General features: G+C 40.1%; 2 protein-coding genes across 2 annotated transcripts in view; one reads left to right on the plus strand and one right to left on the minus strand.

Annotated features, from left to right (window-relative positions):
* cand2 (cullin-associated and neddylation-dissociated 2 (putative)) overlaps positions 1-2086 on the plus strand; it is a 15888-nt gene extending 13802 nt beyond the window's left edge. The window contains exons 21-24 of the mRNA XM_080424526.1: positions 395-564; positions 963-1127; positions 1325-1432; positions 1606-2086. Of these exons, the coding sequence (XP_080280652.1) occupies positions 395-564; positions 963-1127; positions 1325-1432; positions 1606-1839 (677 nt within the window). The 3' untranslated portion in view covers positions 1840-2086. The remainder of the gene's footprint in view (positions 1-394; positions 565-962; positions 1128-1324; positions 1433-1605) is intronic.
* Positions 2087-15102: 13016 nt separating this feature from the next.
* Positions 15103-20338, minus strand: LOC308082644 (uncharacterized protein). Its single transcript, XM_080424525.1, has 5 exons — positions 20309-20338; positions 19257-19595; positions 17930-18028; positions 16629-16681; positions 15103-15802 (listed from the first exon to the last, which is right to left on the minus strand). The coding sequence occupies exons 2-5, from the start codon at positions 19420-19422 to the stop codon at positions 15467-15469; spliced, it is 654 nt and encodes a 217-aa protein (XP_080280651.1). The 5' UTR covers positions 19423-19595; positions 20309-20338; the 3' UTR covers positions 15103-15466.
* Between the last annotated feature and the right edge of the window lie 909 nt (positions 20339-21247).

A 21247-nucleotide genomic window follows, 5' to 3' on the forward strand; every position in this document is an offset into this window, starting at 1 on the left:
CTTTGGTTTGCTAACATAGAACCCAGACAATGAAAAGCCTACTGTATGCTTACTGTATGCACAACTTACACAATACATACTGAAAAAAGAAATGAAATTAATTACTGCTTATTTCCATTCCAACAACATGGTTTTAGTGAAATCATTGCACCTGGCTACAGCTGTTATTGACAATGTATATATACCACCAATTTAGCAATACAGTTTGCTCCCCTTAAAACATTTTCTTTTAATCCAAACAACAGCAACTTTTATACCGGGATTGTTGAAATGTAGTATATTGCGACATGATATTGCGATGACAATACATTTTCTATATATTGTACACAGTACTCACTCACACTACACACTCTCTCTCTACACATACAATAAGGATTTCCCCTCTGCATGACAGGAGACTTTCTGAAGACGCTGAAAGATGATGACATCAACGTGCGCCGCATTGCTTTGGTGATGTTCAACTCAGCAGCCCATAATAAGCCCTCCCTGATCCGTGGTCTCTTAGCAACAGTGCTGCCTCACCTCTACAAGGAGACCCGGGTCAGGAAGGACCTCATCAGAGAGGTAAGCTGATTGGTTGGAAGAATTCCGCAAAGGCTTCATGTCTGATTAACTGATAGCATCTAAGATAGATTAGTTTCTGGTACTGCTGGTTTTCTATCCTACCAGGACCTCTGGTACTGCTGGTTTTCTATCCTACCAGGACCTCTGGTACTGCTGGTTTTCTATCCTACCAGGACCTCTAGTACTGCTAGTTTTCTATCCTACCAGGACACTGTAACAAAAAATATCTAAAATCAGACCATTGATCACTTTTTATTTGCACACAAATAGGAATGAGCGTGTCTTTGGGTTATACATTTATGCATCTGTGTGTGTCTGCGCACGCACATGTGCATGTGTGTGTTTGTGCGTGGGCATGCCTGTGCGTGCATGTGTGTGTGCGTGTGCGTGTGTTACAGGTGGAGATGGGTCCATTTAAGCACACAGTGGATGATGGTCTGGACGTGCGTAAAGCAGCATTTGAGTGCATGTACACTCTGCTGGACAACTGTCTGGATGGACTGGACATCCTGCTGTTCCTGGACCATGTGGAAGAAGGCCTTAAAGACCACTATGACATCAGAGTGAGTCAAACATGCACATTTCTTTCTTTCTACACTTTATATCTGCCTCACTAAAATTACAGGGAAAATATATATAAAGCTGTAATAAAATATCATCAGTCTATCGATATGATAAGATCAGATAAGAGGGAGCATTATGATATATCGCAATATTTTTTATCCTACCCCTAATTCTGAATCCACATTCTTGTGTGTAGATGCTGACCTTCCTGATGCTAGCTAGACTGGTGTCTCTGTGTCCTGGTTCTGTTCTCCAGCGACTAGACCGGCTGGTGGAACCGCTCAGAGCTACCTGTACTGCCAAGGTATTACTCTCACACACACACACACACACACACACACACACACACACACACACACACACACACACACACACACACACACACACACACACACACACACACACACACACACACACACACACACACACACACACACACACACACACACTTCTAAACCCCCCCCCCCTTCTCTTCAGGTGAAGGCGGGTTCAGTGAAGCAGGAGTTTGAGAAGCAGGAAGAGTTGAGGCGTTCAGCTATGCGCGCTGTCGCCGCCCTGCTGGCCGTGCCGGAGGTGGAGCGGAGCCCCAGCATGGCCGACTTTGCCAACCAGATCCACAGCAACCCAGACATGGCCTCTATCTACAACAGTCTCCAGGGAGGAGGTGGAGGAGAGGTGGTTGGCCTTGCAGAGAGCATGGACACTAGCTAAATATTGGAATGTTTTTTTTTATTACTATTTAATAAATGCAGAATATTAGAATAATTTAAGTCAACAAAATTATATGGATGTTAAAAATTTCTCCTGGCATTAAAGTCGCCAATTTTGAACTAAGCCTCAGCGTTTGGACTGTAGGCATTTGAATATGTTTTTATTTTTATTTTTAATAAGCCACTTCATTTAAGCAATAACTAATTGTTGATATACACGTTTCAACTATTCTGACCAAATATTACAATTTCCCTTTTAAACCAAGACTCCTGTTTTTTTTATAAGCCAGTGTTGGTGAAGGAATGTAGGAATGTGAATAATGTTTAGGCAAATAAACAAGTTGTCAGGGTAGGAGTGTGGAGTAGGACCAAATGCAGGACCAGCAGGCAGGCAAGGTTCAATTCAAAAGGTTTAATAACCAACAAAGGTATCCCAAAAAACAGGGCTGACTAAACTTAAACAGGAACTAAAACTGGTAATACAGAAGGCTAAACACTACATTCACACTAGAATGACAAACTGACTAACGCTCAACAAATCAAACAGGCATAAAGGATAAGGATAATTCCTTTAACAGGTCCTATTATGAAAGTCCTTGCGGTCTTGTTTCCAATGAGGGCCTGTGAGCAATTAGGGGTTAAGAGTCTTGCTCAGGGACAAATTTAATTTCATCGACACATTTGCTGGCCTGGCCTGGAAATGTGCCATCTATTAGAGAGTTACGCCAACTCCGTTCACTTCTTCGGGCCAGGTCTTCTACATACACATACATTGGCGAATAGTGACAAATCCCTAAACCGGAAGTTCATGGAATGCATTGAAGTCGACGGCTCCTTGTCACTATTTCCAGCTACATGAACCACGTGACCGACGCTGTTTCTGACCCCTCATTGGCACAACTCTCTAATAGAAGGCTCTGGGCTGGGGCAAACAGGACACAGGTGACACAAATTAAACAATAATCAGGGTGGAGACAAGACAGGTAATAAGCAAACAACGGTAGACAGAAAGCACAAGAACACTAGATCCACAAGAAACACCTGGGGAATGAACAGACTAAAGCACAATACATACTCCTTCCGACGTCGGAAAATCTCCCGGTTTGGAAAGGCTTCCCGAACTATAGTTCGGAAAGTCAGGACATCTGGAGGTGCATGGGTTCCGAGGAAAGGTTCTGGGACCGCCCTTCCGAAGCTCGGAATGACATCAATTTGTAGTCATATCTCATATCTCCCTTTCTGAAGAAAAGTTTGGTCGCCGGAAGGAGTTTGTACAGCGCTTAACAGAGCTCAACTCTCAAAATAAATCAGGCAAAACTAAACTAAACACCTAAACTACCTTTGGACGACCGAACATGGTTCATTAAAATGAGGTATCCGTCAAAGATTCTTCATTATTTTTAATCGGCCGTGTATCGTCAGCTTAATAGTAGAATTCATTGTGTTTCTGTATGATGGTACCAACTAAGACATCAGACTACTACTACAGGTGCATTAAACTTGTTGTAGTACTTTCCTGATACTGTATATTCATTCACTTTCACACTGTGGTTAGCCTCGACTGCACTCATGTGTGGGTTTGACAGAGACAGATGTTCACTACACAGTTACTTGTTGACTGTACTTTACAGAGGGTCTGCACATGATGAGAACTGGCAGCGGAGAAGCTTGGGCTTTGGTTGACCTTGACTGTAGAATACTCTGTATCAAAACCTGCTCTTACTTCATCAGAGCTGTGTTGAAAACTGACAGTGCTGTAGAGAGGAACATCAGACTGGTTTGTGGGAGCTTTAGCTGTGACGTAAACAGAGGCAATGGAGGACGCTGTTCCCGCGTCTGCTTTTTGGGGGCGCTGCGGTATCTCCTCATACTCATGAAGGCTCTGAGGAAGAAGGATTAATGAATAATACATTCACACATTTTGTCTGAGCAGCATGACTTGACATGAAATGGCACGTCAAGGCAGAACACGATTTGACTTAACAGCTTCAATGTACACGCACGCACGCACGCACGCACGCACGCACGCACGCACGCACGCACGCACGCACGCACGCACGCACGCACGCACAGTCGCACACACACACACACACAGACACACACACACACACACACACACACACACACACACACACACACACACACACACACGGTACATACAAACCTTGTTCATCGCAGCTGCTGCATTCTTCGTGTTCTTTGAAGCCACAACTCCTGGAACACAAAAATAAAATAATAGTAGTAGTAGTATATAAATATAAATATAATGATGATAGAACTAAAATATAGTGCATGATCAAACACGATTAAAGGAGTGTCGGCCGATTAACAGAAAAAGAGAGAAAGAAGTGGTTTGAGTCAGTGGTTTTGCATACGTGCATATATTCATGCGAGATGGAAACGCTTACGTTTGCAGATGAGTGTCACAGAGACCACAAGCAACAGCAGTAAACCCACAGACACACCGACAGCCATGCCAACAGATGATGCCTGTGGCTGTGGCGGATCATCTGAAAACATGACCACAGATATGAAAATGGTTGATGGATCGAACAGCAGTTGTTGTTTTAACCTGCTCCAACTTCCAGGTGGTGGGGGGTTTCCACATCAAGGATGACAAAAGTATATGAAAGTGTGGAAATGGTAGAAATTGTATTCAACTTGGTTGACTTGAAGTTTGTGATCACTGCATTGTGGCATGAAGCACCTCAGTATGTTACTATAGGATTACAAATACTATCTTTTGAAGATATTCAGTGGAAGTTTTTCCTGGGCAAGCACTTATGTGAGATTGCTATTTCTTTCAGTATTATGTACTGTAGTACTTTGCCACCACCACCTCAGCCATTTGACTGTGCTATTTATATACATAGCAGTGGCGGCCATTTTGTGGAGCCACTGATAGAAAACCCATAGATTTTTCACATGGAGATTTCCGAATTTTAAGCCTGCATGGAACCAAGCCATCCAGGCTCCTGGTGAATCATGACCATAAAATATTTGATTCTGTGTCGAAAAAGATTTGGATATTTAATTATATTATTTTATTTAATAAATACCCTTTTTTTGCGGTCATTATTCACCAGGAGCCTGGATGGCTTGGGTCCAGGCTTAAAATAATTTATATAAATATTTTCGAAATCTCTATGGGACAAATGTATGGGTTTTCTATCTGTGGTACCACAAAATGGCTGCCACTGCTATGCCCTATAAGATTACAGTTTGAGAAAAATCAGTCTTTGCATTCTGGGTCTTCTTCCTTCCTTCTTCCACACCAAATGGCAAAATCAAAGTCGATATTTGTATTAAAAACAAACACCGTACTGGGTTTGTGATGTTATATCTTGTCAGAATCAGCTTTGTTTGGTTGCGCACAAAAAGAGTGACTTTGAGAGCTGTTTCACGGCACAATGAGGAGCTATTTTTGGATTATTAATTTCTAATCAACTGTAACATAGCAATTATGTCACCAATTTGACTAGTTACACCATGACAAGGTAAGTACACACCCAAAATCTCTACCAAAATGTCCTATTGCTATATACGCCCACCCCTAACGATGCTCATGTCTTGAACGTTGACCAGTGATACGTACATATTGTGATCACATACCTGAGGAGATAACAGTCAGCTGAAGCCTGTTGTAGAATACCTGTGTTCCCTCAGAATCCTCCCCGCCACACCAATATGTTCCAGCATCCTCCGCTCTCACATTGCTGATATTGACCGTTATTTTTTTCTTCCCAAGATCATCCACCATTGAGAACCTCCCACTGGTGTGTTTTGTGGTGTTTACAACATGGTGACAGTTGAATAGATCTTTTTCTTTACAGATGAATCTCTGTACCTTTGTGTCATCTCGATATTTACACCAGTATGTAAAATGACGTCCCAACTCAGAGGACCTATTAAAGGCTGATACACGTCCCAACTCAGATGACCTTTTCAAGGTTGATGCATTAGCTGGACAAATAGAAGGAAGGATACATAGGAAGAAACAAAGAGACATGCTGATTAACATTAAGCTTTGTAAATGCTCTTGATGGTATGCCAGGTATGCCATTTGATGCCTTTAGATAAATATTTGTTAGCATTGTATATAATACTGTTAACCAGAGTGACTGAAGAGTAGGGGGTGCAGTCAGTGTCCTATTCATGGTTAATAAACACATTTGAGACTTTGCTTAAAGGTTGGGTCTATAATAATTTGAGTTCCCAGAAGTTCTCGCATAAAAGGTCTATGCATTATCACATTTATAATGTATCATAATACACGTATAAGGCTTGTAAATCCCATGACAATCCTTTTTTTAATATATCCTGTTATCCTGGTGAATTAATAGCACTACATTCACACCTCACCTGCATCACAACTAGGAGTAATGATTAGTTGCCCAGAAGATGATACCAAACTAATGATAGGGGTAGTTCACTATAAACTCATCAACATTTAATTTATATTAATGACACTGACCATACCTCCAAGAGAACTAATAATTAACAAGAAAATGTTAAACATGTGTCCCCAAGGACTTGCCAATAATACACTGCACTGCACCTGACTTGAAGGCTAAGGTATTTAACAAAAATACATCCACTAAGCCTACACAATGAACAAACTGTAATTATTAAATAAAACAGTTTGAACACGATACGTTTGAAAGCTACAGTATAGGCTATATAACCTGACACACGAGAACCTGTTTACTCACAATTCTTTATTTTTTTGTTTTGTGCATCCTAATGTCATTTTATAATTAGGTTTCCTTTGCTTGATGTTCTGTGTAAAGCAAATTGAATTGCCTTTGTGCTATACAAATAAAACTGCCTTGCCCGGCCTTAGTTGCCTTACATGTCATCCCTGTTCAACAGTGAAGTGACATGAAGGCTTGAGAAGGTCACAGTAGAATGCGTTATAGGCTACCACTATCCTATTTTGTTTCACATCACCATGAGCCATTTATCATTAACTACAGACATCCATCATTGAGACTATTGACTTTACTCAGAACATAATAAACCTAGTAGCCTAGTAGCGGCCGTCAATCTCGAGAGACCATGGCACAAGCACACTTGGATTAGATCAGGTGGTGCTGAGGGAGCAGTGCTTAGTGTGGCTGTACAGTCCCACTCGTGAATGACAGTCTCTCTGGCAGTGATTGCACTTGAATGCGATGCTATCTATCGCCTGCTGACGCTGATTGAGGTGCTTTTCGCCGTGCTCTCCTTTCTGCTGCTGCTTGACTCAGCAACAACTGTACAGTATTAGGCCTACAAATGTCAAACTATCAACGTCAATTAAACAATATCTCGTACCAAATTTGAAGTTCAGTTCAAGTAATAATGTGAGTAATGAATAATCAAAATTACAATACATTACTTTCCCTCTTCTTCTTTTTAGAATATTTTAACATTTGAGAATTAAATACAGTTTATTAAAGCGAAGAAATTAGATAAACGAAACAAATGCAAATCAAGATGCATTGTGTATGATTTTCAATCATAATCAAGTACCCAGTAAAGCTTTCCATAATTTAGTAATTATTTTAAGTAGGTGATGAAATGCAAAAAAAAAAAAATAGTACATATGTGTTGTGTTTAGTGAAATACAATTCTTAGTAAAGTGAGAATAGGTATTTACCTGTCATTGTGTACAGAGTGATGAACAGCAGCAATCTCATGTTGGCAGACTGTTGTTAGACTGTGTTCCACTGCTTTGCTCCAGCTGTTGTATCAGTGTCCTGCTTCCTGATATCCTGTTTTACATAAACCTAACCACTTCCTTCCTCAAAAAAAGAAGAAGAAAAACTAACCAACAGTACTTTTGTTTTTTTCCATTCCTTTTTTTGGTGTTTTGTCTCTGAAAACACAATAAAAAAGAAAAGGAAGAGGTCATCATTTCCATTTATAATAAAACATATATCTAAATGGAGAAAAGGAATAGGGAAAAAAGAAAGAAAATGAAAAAGAAAATAAATGTGGTACACTGACTATTTTTCAACTACAACAGTGCCTGCCATGTTTCAACAACAACAAAAAACCCACACACCTGTGGGTCTTCTGACTTCTAGTAGGTACAGTATATTGTAAATTTATGTTGCAAGGTAAGTAAATACAATTTGAAATAAAATGTTTATACAATCTATATATCATTCTATCATTAAATCTCTCCTCCCTAACCTCCAACATAACCTGGCCTGCCTGATTCATCCTATAGCAACAGAGACTTCAGTAGTGACATTTTTGTTAGTTTGATTATTTGTTTTGTTTTAAATAAAAGTTGTATTCATTTATGTATTTATTCATTTAATCTATATATTTTTAAGATAATAAATACACCCGTAGCTGTAATGCTATTGTTGATGCTAAGTTTCTCCGTCCATGGGAATAATTATATTTTATGCCCAAAAATACAAAATGGATTTTACACAAAAGGTGGTGTTCTCCGCACCGTGGAGAAAAAGCTTCACCCATTCATTCAGAGAGCCAGTGCAGATGCCTAGTGACAGAACCTAATTGTCATTTTATTTTATTGTTTCTCATCTATCTTGATTTGGTTCTGTACTCTTACTCATTCCTGTCATGGTTGTCAATGGTTCATTCACTGCTATTGCTGCTATGACACCTGAATTCCCCCCTGTTTGTCTGTCTGTCTGTTTGTCTTTCTGTCTGTCTGTCTGTCTGTCTGTCTGTCTGTCGAATATTTGGAGTTCCTCGACAAGACATTCACATACGCACGCATAAAGGCCAGACTCCTTGCAACAAAACAGTTTTAAGTCCACACCAATTCAACTACTTGCAACTGCCATTAGGGTAATAGTAGTGGCAAGTAGTTGCATGTTGCAAGGAGTTGCAAATAGTAGGGGGTACTAACCACCAAATATGGCCAAATCGTTACGCGGCGGATAAAAGCATGAAATTTGATACAGATGTCCCTTGGGTCATCCTAAAACATCCTAGAAGGGGTGCCCAAAAAAATCTTAAACAGGAAGTGAGTTATGGACAAAATTCAAAATGGCCACCTAAACTGTTGACCGTTGACTCAAAAGACACCAAAAGAATCTTCAAAAAGCATAACATTTGGCACGTATGTCCCTTGGGTCATCCTAAGACATCCTAGAAGGGGTGCCCAAAGGAATTTGAAACAGGAAGTGAGTTATTGACTAAATTGAAAATGGCCGCCTAGTGTTGTCGATTGACTCAAAAGACAACTAAAGAATCTCATAAAAGCATACAATTTGGCACACATGTCCTTTTGGTCATCCTAAGACATCCTTGAAGGGGTGCCCAAAAAAATCTTAAGCAGGAACTGAGTTATTGACAAAATTGAAAATGGCCGCCTACAGTGTTATCTATTGACTCAAAAGACAACTAAAGAATCTCATAAAAGCATACAATTTGGCATACATGTCCCTTGGGTCATCCCAAGACATCCCAGAAGGGGTGCCCAAAAAAATCTTAAACCGGAAGTGAGTCATTGACAAAATTGAAAATGACCGCCTACAGTGTTGTCGATTGACTCAAAAGACAACTAAAGAATCTCATAAAAGCATACAATTTGGCATACATGTCCCTTGGGTCATCCTAAGACATCCTAGAAGGGGTGCCTGAAATGATCTGAAACAGGAAGTGAGTTATTGACTAAATTGAAAATGGCCGTGTACAGTGTTGACAGATGATGCAAAAGACACTCATAAAAAATAATCTCATAAAAGCATGAAATTTGGTACAAATGTCCCTTGGGTGATCTGAATGCACCCTAAGGGGTGCCAAAAAAAGTTTTAATAGTCTCTCAATGGAAAACACTCCTCCCACACGGGCTGCACTGCTACAATATTCAAATCGAGCAGCCAATCTGGCATTTGGTCCAGAAGCCTGAAAGCTATGCAATCTCTACCATCTCCTGACAAATATGGATGGATTAAAGTCGCTGATTCGTGGACACCTTTATGGACACTCTTGCCAGAGGCTGCTTAAGTTTGTAGAGAACTCAAGTGTGGCTGCAAAGCTGAGCCCTTCTGTTCGAGAAAGTGTAGATGCCGGGATGCTGGGTTACCTTGCAGAGCATTATGCCAATGTGCTGGTAATTGCGAAATGGCACACATGAATACATGTAGTTACTAAACACTAATCACAAAAAAACAGTAATGATCAAGAAGAAAATACATGAGAAGATAGAGTGTAAAACAAGCAAGAAGATGTAGAGTGCAAAATAAATAAGATGCAGAGTAAAATAAATAAGAATATGCAGAGAGTTAGATAAATAAAGAAGATTCAAAGAGTACAATAAAAAAATAATGCAGAAAGTAAAATAAATAAGTGATGTAGAAATGAAAACAGAAGGTAGACTACAAAATACGGCAGGTTATGCACTGCATAACCGGTCGTATTGAGTCTGCATAATATGCAGACTGCCGTGGTCAACTGTTTAAACAGCCATTTAGAATTTCTTCAACATGGTCCCTTCCTAAAAAGTTTAATGAACAAGCAAACAAACAAATAAATAACCCCTTCTAGGATATATTAAGAAGCACTCAATATACATACCAAATTATACACTTTTATGACGTCCCTTTATGTTTTCTTTTGTGTCAACTGCTTTAGGCGGTCACTTCCTGTTTAAAACCTTTTTGGGCACCCCTTGTAGGATGCGTTCAGATCACCCAAGGGACATTTGTACCACATTTCATGCTTTTATGAGATTCTTTAGGTATCTTGCATCATCTTTCAACACTGTAGGCGGCCATTTTCAATTTCTAGGATGTGTTAGGATGACCCAAGGGACATATGTGCCAAATTGTATGCTTTTTGGAGATTCTATAGGCTTTTTGAGTCAATCGCCAACACTGTAGGCGGCCATTTTCAATTTAGTCAATAACTCACTTCCTGTTGAAGACTTTTTTGGGCACCCCTTCTAGGATGTCTTAGGATGACCCAAGGGACATGTGTGACACATTTTATACTTTTTGGAGATTCTTTAGTTGTTTTTTGAGTCAATCGACAACACTAGGCGGCCATTTTCAATTTGGTCAATAACTCACTTCCTGTTTCAGATTTTTTTGGGCACCTCTTCTAGGATGTCTTAGGATGACCTAAGGGACATGTGTGCCACATTTTATGCTTTTTGGAGATTATTGTGGTGTCTTTTGAGTCAACGGTCAACAGTTTAGGTGGCCATTTTGGATTTTGTCCATAACTCACTTCCTGTTTAAGATTTTTTTGGGCACCCCTTCTAGGATGTTTTAGGATGACCCAAGGGATATCTGTATCAAATTTCATGCTTTTATCCGCCGCGTAACGATTTTTCACTTAGTGCCCCCTACTAAAAGAGTTGAATTGGTGTGGACTGGCCTTAACTCTTACATTGTAGTGTTGTGTAGTCAGAGAGAAGTCAAGTCTATCCAATTTTATTTATATTGCACATTTCATACAAAATAAAGAAATAAGCAAAAAAAAGCAAAAAGCTAAGGATATAAAAAAACTATTGAGAAAATAATAATATACACATACTTACACTAATCCTGTCCTGTATAGAAATATAAATCATAGGTAATCCCTATATAAAATATTATGCAAAAGCATACACATTACAGTAATCACTCCTACTACACACAAATCTTGTCAAGTGTGTGTTCTGTAAATTACATCAGTGGCAGCCGACCCTACCGCACGCACGCACGCACGCACGCACGCACGCACGCACGCACGCACGCACGCACGCACACACACACACACACACACACAAAGATTGACTAAACTACTGTACAGTAAATGCCTGAGAAAACAGGAAGGTCTTAAACCTGCATTTAAAAGATAATACAGTTTTAGCAGATCTCAGGTGATAAGCAAGATACTTGACATTCTGTGCTTACAAGAGACATGGTTACCTAAACAAGACCTAGAAAAGCTGAATTCACTGCATGCTAACTTTCATGGAGTTGGAGAGTCTACTACTGACCTCTGTGATAGAATAGCTCATGGTAGAATACCAGGTGGTGTGGCGATTCTCTGGAACAGTAAATATGATCCTCTGGTTACAGTGATTAGACTAGAGGTAAACTGGGCCATTGGTATAGAGATCAAGTATGAAAATAGGTCATTTATTATTGTAAATATATACACACCTTATGAATCATATCAAAATGAAGACGAATATCGCAATAGATTGGCATTTATTAATGCATTCATCAAGGACAATGCCACAACCAGTGTCTATATCATTGGTGACCTGAATGCTGATATATCGGATGACAAATCTCTGTTTGGAAAATGTTTACTGCAATATTGTAATGATAATAATCTCATATTGACAAGTAAATCACTATTACCTGAGAAAAGCTATACATATATTAGTGAAGCATGGCATACAGTGTCATGGCTCGACCATTGTATATGCACAGCTGATGCACATGCTTCTGTTGATAACATAACTATCTGCTATGATCTGGCCACCACAGATCATATCCCGATTATAATGACCCTAAATGTTGAAAATATCCCAGCTATAGCTGTGGATAACAGTAAAACATACACAGGGAGGCTGGATTGGACTAAGCTAAGTGAGAAGGATATTAATCACTATACCTCACTCACAGACAAATCATTAGACTCTGTTAGACTTCCTAGAGAAGCCATGCAGTGCAGTGACATCAACTGTAAAAATGTGCATCATTGTAGAGATTTATGTTCTACCTACAGTATGATGTTATCATTAGCATTTTAAATGCCTCAAGTAAGGGTCTTTACAAGGATAAGAAAAAGGAGTTCAGTATAAAACCAGGTTGGAATGAATATGTGACTGAGCTACACACTGCTGCTAGAGATGCTTTTAAAGTATGGTCAGAATCAGGTAGGCCAAGACAGGGGTCTGTGTTTGAACAGAAACAGGCCACTAACGCCAAATACAAGTATGCTGTCCGATTCATCAAAAAAAATGAGGACACAATGAGGGCTGACTCACTTGCCAAAAAGCTGCGCAACAACAGCTGTTTTGATTTCTGGCAAGAGGTCAAAACCTTAAACAGTAGTAAAACTCCCTTACCGTCATCCATTGAAGGTGTGTGTGGGTCTGGCAACATTGCAGAACTGTGGCGGCAACACTATTATGAGCTGTTCAACTGTGTTAAGAGTGACTCTTTTCTGGTGGAGAAGGTTGACCCCAATGAAAATGTGACAGTTAGAGCTGAGGAAGTCTATAACACTATAATGAAGCTAGAAAATAACAAAGCTTGTGGCCCGGATCACATCTCAGCTGAACACTTAAAAAATGCCAGTCTGAAGCTTGCTCCTATGCTTGCTCTATGTATTACTGGTTTCCTTAACCATGGTATCTTACCAGATTCCATGTTAGCGGTACTACTTGTGCCAGTTATTAAGGACAAAGCTGGGAAAATAAATAGCATTGATAATTACAGACCCATTGCTTTAGCTAGTATACTCTCCAAAGTATTGGAGAAAATCCTGTTGGACAGACTGGATAGGTATATTACCACAGCTGACAACCAGTTTGGATTTAAAAGGAAACATGGCACTGATATGTGTATTTTTGCTTTAAAGGACATTATTGCAAAATATAGAAGCCAGAATTCCACCATGTTTCTGTGTTTTATTGATGCTTCTAGGGCATTTGACCGGTTGAATCATTTCAAGTTATTTGACAAAATGTGCCAAAGAGGGGTACCCAAGTACATTATAAGGATACTAGCCTTTTGGTATGCACATCAGACTATGCAGGTGAAGTGGGGAAATACTGTGTCCGAACATTTCTATGTTGGTAATGGTGTTAAGCAAGGGGGGATTTTATCTCCTCTATTATTTAATTTATACATGGATGGGCTGTCTAGGAAACTGAACCAGTGTAAAACTGGATGTGTCATAGGTGACTCTGTAGTCAACCACCTTATGTATGCAGATGATTTGATTATCTTTTCCCCGTACAGTGCAGGCTTACAACAGCTTCTCAGGGTTTGCTCCCAGTATGGCATTGATTTTAATATTAAATATAATGCCAAGAAGAGTAGCATCATGATTGTGCGAAGTAAAGATGATAAAAAGGCAGTATTTCCTAATTTTATTCTCAGTAGCAACATACTACTTGTGTGCAGTGAGATTAAGTACCTAGGACACTGTACATCTGATGATCTCTCTGATGACAAAGACATCCATAGACAAAGATGCAAATTGTATGCCCAGGCAAACATACTAATGCGGAAATTTCACAAATGCTCTGTACATGTCAAGGTATCACTCTTTAAAGCATTCTGTACACCATTGTATACGGCTCACTTATGGAGTAACTACAAAGCTAGCAGCATGCGAAAACTAAAAGTAGCATATAATGATGCTCTACGGTTGCTGGTGAGGGTACCAAGATGGCACAGTGCCAGCCAGCTGTTTGTAAACCTGGGGGTACCTACCTGTCAAGCCCTGTTAAGAAATTTAATGTACAAATTCATATGTCGTCTTGAAAAGTCTGACAATCATGTTATTAAGATTTTAATTAACCCTGTCAAAAGTTCTACTCGGTACTCTTCCACGATATGGAAACATTGGCGTAACAGCCTCTACGGACTTTGAAAAGCTGTAGTTCGACTGTTTTTATGTGTTTTTTTATTTCTTTTTATTTTTTTATTGCTTTTACTGTGTGATTGTCATGTTTTGCTATATGGACCCTGAGTCTGAAATAAAGATTGAATTGAATTGAATACTATGCTTATTGTACACTATGATCCAGAGAGTATAGGATCATAGTGACTAAATGCACCCAATGCCAGATTTGGATTTTTAGTCTGGGTACAGTTAGGAGACCAGTGTCTGATGATATGAGAGGTCTGAATGGTTTATAGGGAGCGCGCAGGTCAGAGATGTATTTAGGATCCAAACCATTGAAAACTTCTAAACAATAATTACTAATTTGAAATCAATTAGGCCTACAGTATGTATTGAATCGGGAGCCAATCAAGTGATCTAGTATAGGAGTAATGCGAGAACTCAGTGAGAACTGTGGCTGCAGCACTTTTATTTCTTGGTTATTTTTAGGGACTTTTGCTGAGTCTTCATTGACAGATACAGTGTAGACTACTAGAGAGACAGGAAACAGAGAGAACATTAACATCTCTCTCTCTCTCTCTCTCTCTCTCTCTCTCTCTCTCTCTCTCTCTCTCTCTCTCTCTCTCTCTCTCTCTTGTAGTAAATGTTCGGAGTTCTGTGAAAAGATTCTGAGGCCTTGTTTGAAGAAAAGTTGAAACGTCCAGACAGATAACTCTCAGTCAATTTATTTGGTAAAAACAAAGTATCAACAGCGTTCCACAGACCCTCCTGCGGCCGGCAGCCCGCCGGCCCCAGAGTAGTAGCACAGTCAGGTTACAATTCTGTAGCTCATACTTGAAGGTGTGTCAAAAAGAGGCAGGTCCTGTCAGCCCTAGAAACGTGAGACTCTACCTAGACGAAGCGATATATCACACTTGAGTCCTTTGATCAGCTGTTGATTTGATTTACAACTGTGTGTAGCAGGAAGGAGAGGGTGGAAACAGTGGGCTGGACCTTTTTGGACCTTGTGTCTCCTAGGTTAATAATTACAATATATAAGGTTTAAAAAATATACAACACTCTCTCACGTGTCTCTCGCCTCAGCTGAACTCAGGTGTGTGTTTGACAGAGACAGTGATGTTCACCACATAGTTAGTCGTTGACGGCACAGTAGAATTCAGAGGGTCCTCAAATCTGGGGGGGGAACTGGAAGCAGAGTATGTTGGGCTTTGGTTGACGTTGACTGCAGAAAAGTCTGCATCAGTGCCTTGTCTCGCTTCATCAGAGATGTGTTGAAAAGCCATGGTGCTGTAGTGGAGAACGCCACACTGGTTTGTGGGAGATGTGGCTGTGATGGAAACAGAGGCAATCGGGGATGCTGTTCCTGCGTCGGTTGATATGGGGCGCAGCGGTATCTCCTCATACTCATGAAGGCTCTGAGGAAGAAGGATTGATGAATACGAAATTCAGTCATCTTGTCTGAACATCATGACTTGACAGGATGTGACATCTTCAATGTTCAAAACACAGGTCTGACTAGGGGCGATGGAATGGGATCCAAACTTGGTTGCAAATGTTTTGGGGGAAAAAAATTGTCGTTATGCCAATTGATTCCTCCCCACACACATTGTTTTGTGTGTTGTCAGTCACTGCTGTTATCCTACTGACTCACCTGCCAGTGAGGAGCCCCCACCGGGAGGTAGGGCCTTCGTCCGACTCCTCCCGCCTAACACTACCTGCTGACAGGTGCCACCCCAGCCCGTAGGAATACGTGCAATGACAATTATCACCCCCCCTGCCCGGCTTCCCTCCCCCAAACACGGGCCAATTGTGTTCGTATATAGAGTCTACTATAGACGCTTGACAAAACCAGATGCAGGTGGATTCGAACCCACAACATTTCTTTTTTTCTTTCTTTTCTTTTCTTTTCTTTTCTTTTCTTTTCTTTTCTTTTCCTTTCTTTTCTTTTCTTTTCTTTTCTTTTCTTTTCTTTTCTTTTCTTACAAGATGGGTGTAATGATGCATTCTGAAGCGGTTCTTATGGCATTTGCCAACCTTGCCAGTCTGTCACTAGACTAACTGTACACATCGTAGTCCTAGGTTGGTGTCACAATTAAATAGTAAATACACACATTTACAAATACATTTACACGCAAGCACGCACGCACGCACGCACGCGCACACACACACACACACACACACACACACACACACACACACACACACACACACACACACACACACACACACACACACACACACCTCCTGGTTCACCCTGGCTGCTGTGTTCTTTGTGTTTTTTGAAGCTGCAACTCCTGGAACAGAAAACACAACACAACACATGAACAACACATGAGTGTGTGTGTGTGAGAGAGAGTGAGAGAGAGAGAGAGAGAGAGAGAGAGAGAGAGAGAGAGAGAGAGAGAGAGAGAGAGAGAGAGAGAGAGACAGGGAAGAGAAGGGAAGGGAAGAGAAGAAAAGGGAGAAAACAATTGGCATACACACAAAACTCAAATGGTGCTATACAGCACAAAAAGCGGTTATTTGGCTCGTAATCATAGGAGAACCGTTTTTGGTGCTATTACTGTCACAGGGCAAGCTGCCCTATAGACATTAATAGGGAACTTTGCACACACACTGCACAGCTGCTTCCCAATGCATTTACCAGCAAGCCGGCTGGGAACAGTATTTAGTAGTGTCCTTATATGTATATGTCTGACACTCAATGACTGAAAGGGTTTTTTAAATGTTTATTGATTGACACTGTGTGGGGAAGTGGAATTGTTTGTGGGGTCACCTGTCTCTCCTCGGCAGTGCTGGCAATCCAGTTGATTGGAATGGGCCAAGCACTGTAGAGGAGGAGGGGTGTATGTTGGTATTATGTTTTGGCTTTAGTTAATAATCTATGACTAAACTGGCGCCTGGGAAACATTGTAATGAACATATTTAACTTACTTCATTAGGACTTAATTGTGTAAAATATATCATGGGCCTTAGTTAGCCTTGTTTGAGTTTTATAGTTACCAATTAGTGGTCATGTGATGGTTTGCCTCACCTGCTTAAAAGGCATGCTACAGGTGAGGATACTGGTTCAGTGACTTCAGTTTGGCTTGAGGCTAGCCGTGACAACATCCAGGGGAGAGCTACCAGGGTCTTTGTAGAACGTTTTCCTTGTTATAGTTTCTTAAGGTCCTGGTTTGTTTCATTTATTTAGCTGTCAAGTGTATATTCCTAAATTCTATTATTTGGAGCTTTGTTTTGGCCAGTCCAGTATTTTTGCCCGGGCCTGCACTGTGAATAATTCTGCATGTTTGGAGGTAAAATACAAACACCTGCATTGGTGGACTTGTCAACTTTTTGCAGCCTTGGCCTGCACCTTCTTTAAAGGACCACAACCATCCTAAAGAACCACTGAAGAACTGCTGAGGTGCTATATAGTTATAGCTACGTGTTCTGTGTTTTAGGAATGACAGAACTGTATAAAAAATGTAATCGAGGGTGCTTGAGTATGTGTTTTGCGTGTGTGAGTGTGTGCGTGCGTGCACGCATGCGGAAACTCTTACGTTTGCAGACGTGTGTCACAGCGACCACAAGCAACAGCAGTAAACTGGCAGAGACGGCTACTATGGCAACGGTCTGCCATAAAGCCACAGTCGGATTACCTGAAAACACAAACCACAGATATGAACATTTTTAAATAAACTGCTTTTTCATGAATTGCTCTGCATTGCCTTTAGTATTGTAATCGAATGGGCAGATTTTCATTAACCAGTTGGTGGGAATGATCAGTAAGCTGAAGGGGAAGTTAAAATGCATTTAAAGGAAATAAAGTATATTTTGAATATTGGAATATACTACTAGTAGTAGTAGTAATAACATAATTTTACTCTTTTCTCGTTTTCTTTGTAGTTTTACTAATTGAACGTGTATTTATTGTACAGCACTTACATGTACTAAGTGTGCTAAATAACCAGACTTGACCTGACTACTACTACTATATGCATAAACATTGCTTGGCACTGTGCGATGGAGGATGTAGTTGTGGTGAAAAATAGCAGCGGATGAGAGCAGAGATAACACCTGTTGGCCCACTGTTTCAGCAGTTTGCATCAAATGTTATGACTTGCTCTCAGTAGGCTACAAGCATGATGCTTTAAACTCCAACATGTACAAAAAGGTGCTGCTAATTTCAGAACGCCCCCTCTATATGCTTTGTTAACCGGCGTCACCAAAGGGTCTGTACTTAGCCCCCTCCTTTTTCCTGTCAACACCAAATCTGTACACTGATAAGCTTATAGATCTGTAGAACTTTGGAACAATGGAAGGTCTCCATCTTGGGGCAGGGACATCATAATTTAACTTGTTTTATCTAGGGATTTCCAAAGCACTTTGGAAAAAGGTTATATATACATGCACCATTATACAATACATGTTCAGTTTTGTAAAAAAAAAAACAAGGCCACATGATCGTATTCAGTGTGTGAACTGCTTGTGATGTCAAACTAAAACTCTATTTCACCCTGACTATTCACCTACGACTGTGAAATTGCTAGTGCAGCCCATCAGGATGTTTTAGTACTGACCAGGGACTTGGCCTCATGAAAGCATAGTTCAATTCTTATGAAGCCTCAACAGAAATATGTGAGTGTCCCTTCGTTGTCAGCTCTCCCACCAGTTTATTTCTATTTTACCTACTATTTTATCTTATAATATTTTATTTGTATTGTTATCCGTCATGTTGAGGAAGCTCAAAGTAAATGATTTCGCTGTCTGCAATGTTGCTACAAGCTGTATTGTACAGTATACAGTATGTGCATATTATTATAATCACCGGACCCCTTGAACCTTGACTGGACACCACTGATGCAGGTACACATTGTGATAACATACCTTTTACAGTAAGCTGAAATCTTTTGTAGAAGACTGCAGGTGTTCCTTCAGAATCCTCCCCGCCACACCAATATGTTCCAGCATCCTCCACTCTCACATCGCTGATATTGAATGTTATTTTCCTATTTGAAAGATCATCCACCATTGAGAACCTCCCACTGGTCATGTTGACATGCGTTGTTACGTTGTCATGTTCTGTGGTGTTTAAGACACGGTGACAGCTGAATGCATCTTCTCCTTTACAGATGAATCTCCGCACCTTTATGTCATTTCCATATTTACACCAGAAATCTAAATCATGTCCCAAGTCAGATGACTTTTCAAAGCTTGATTTATAAGCTAGACAAGTAGATAGATGGATAGAAAGAGAGATACATGGTTATTAACATAAAGTCTTGTAAATTATCATAATGTTATGCCATTTTATGTTTTTTATTTAAAAAATTGTCATAATATTATTTACATAAACACATTTCTAGGCTTTTACATAGACCGGTGATCCGGCCTACTCGGGAACAATGCAAGTTGGAAATGCATGCCCCACCTGGTTATGCATCATTACCCGTTGTACCCATCTGTCTGTCTGTGACCCTTCTATGCCCATACTGTATATGGAGATTTCTGTATTTGTCTATCTGTGTCCCTTTTGTGCCCATATATGGAGTTGTGTTTCAAGCATGCTAAATATGGAGTCCAGGCCAGTACTGACATCATAGACTGTCCTGGACTCCCATTCGTCATGGTACTGACTCAGTACTATGTTTTCTGATCAGTTTTTTCTTTTGCTGAATGTTCACCCCCAGAATAGGGACGCTAGTGTTTAGATGAATGATGAACTGGTAGGGGGTAATTGGATACTTAATAAACACATTTTATTATTAGTGGGTGAACTTAGGAGTTCCTCCAACCACTATGACAACGGTTTGCTCACTTTGCAGTTGGATTTTGTGCCATCCACCCGACCGCCCCCAGATTTTGTCACTCAGTTTCATGACGCCTGTCACTGTGTCCAAATAAATCAGAGCTAAAATGGTACAAGTTTTGCTGCTTACTTTGTAGATGGATGTAATTTCCTATTAGTATGCTGTAGTTGTAGTTGTCAGTCACCTGTACCCCACACCAGTACAACCCCTTGTCCTTCTGATTCACTTTACTGATGCCGACATTCAGGACATTATTTTCACTTGATAGAGAGAATCTCTGGTCTTTTATGTGTGTACAATTCTCTACATGGTCTCCTTTACAGATGTACTTGATGCCGTTCTTAAAGCCATCTGGATAACGGCAGGTAATGGTGGTTTTATTTCCCGTCTGGGCAATTTTATTTGATTTGATTGGTGCTGGGCAGGTTTTGTCCTCTGTGAATGAAAAAAGGGGACATACTTTAATTTACAATGTTGCTTATTTTATATCCAACACAATCTGTGTGATCAACATGAAAGCAACTGGATGTAAAACAAATGTTGATGTAATCAGTTATTAAGTGCCATTCTGTTATCATTGCTCAGTAAGATTCTTGAAAAAGTTTATATCACTGATTCCCAAACAGTGGGTCGGGACCCATATGTGGGTTGCGGTCCAATCTTTATGGTATCGAGTGAATAGGCTACCCCTTTAGTTCTTTGTTTCCTGCATTTTGTTTTTAATTATTATTTCAAAAGATTAAAAAAAAACAATGCAAATTCAAAGTTAAATTTTTTTTTTTTTTTTTTTTTTTAAGAATTCCATAAAAAAAGATCCATTAATTACAGGTAAAAAATACTTTTAAAAAGTATTGAAAATAGCAGATCTACAAGAAGTATTGAAAATAGCAGATCTACAAGATTACAACACGTCGCATCGCGACGTGTTGTGAGCTAGAAGATCTGCTATTTTCACTAGTTTGGGTCCCGGGGAGAATCTCGAGCTTTGGGAACCACTAGTGGTATAGATGATGAATTTAATGTCTCTTACCATCATCTATGACCACCTCCACAAGTACTTTTGTTGTG

The sequence above is a fragment of the Gymnoscopelus braueri genome (assembly GCF_963280865.1).
Source record: "Gymnoscopelus braueri genome assembly, chromosome: 3".
NCBI lineage: Eukaryota > Metazoa > Chordata > Actinopteri > Myctophiformes > Myctophidae > Gymnoscopelus > Gymnoscopelus braueri.

Excerpts from the sequence above, each read along its gene's own strand:
- LOC308082644 (XM_080424525.1), bottom strand. The coding sequence starts at position 19,422 with ATGACCAGTGGGAGGTTCTCAATGGTGGATGATCTTTCAAATAGGAAA. Across the intron at positions 18,029-19,256 it reads ATTTCAGCTTACTGTAAAAG|GTAATCCGACTGTGGCTTTA; the intron begins GTATGTTATCAC and ends TTGTGTTTTCAG. Across the intron at positions 16,682-17,929 it reads TGTGACACACGTCTGCAAAC|GAGTTGCAGCTTCAAAAAAC; the intron begins GTAAGAGTTTCC and ends TTTCTGTTCCAG.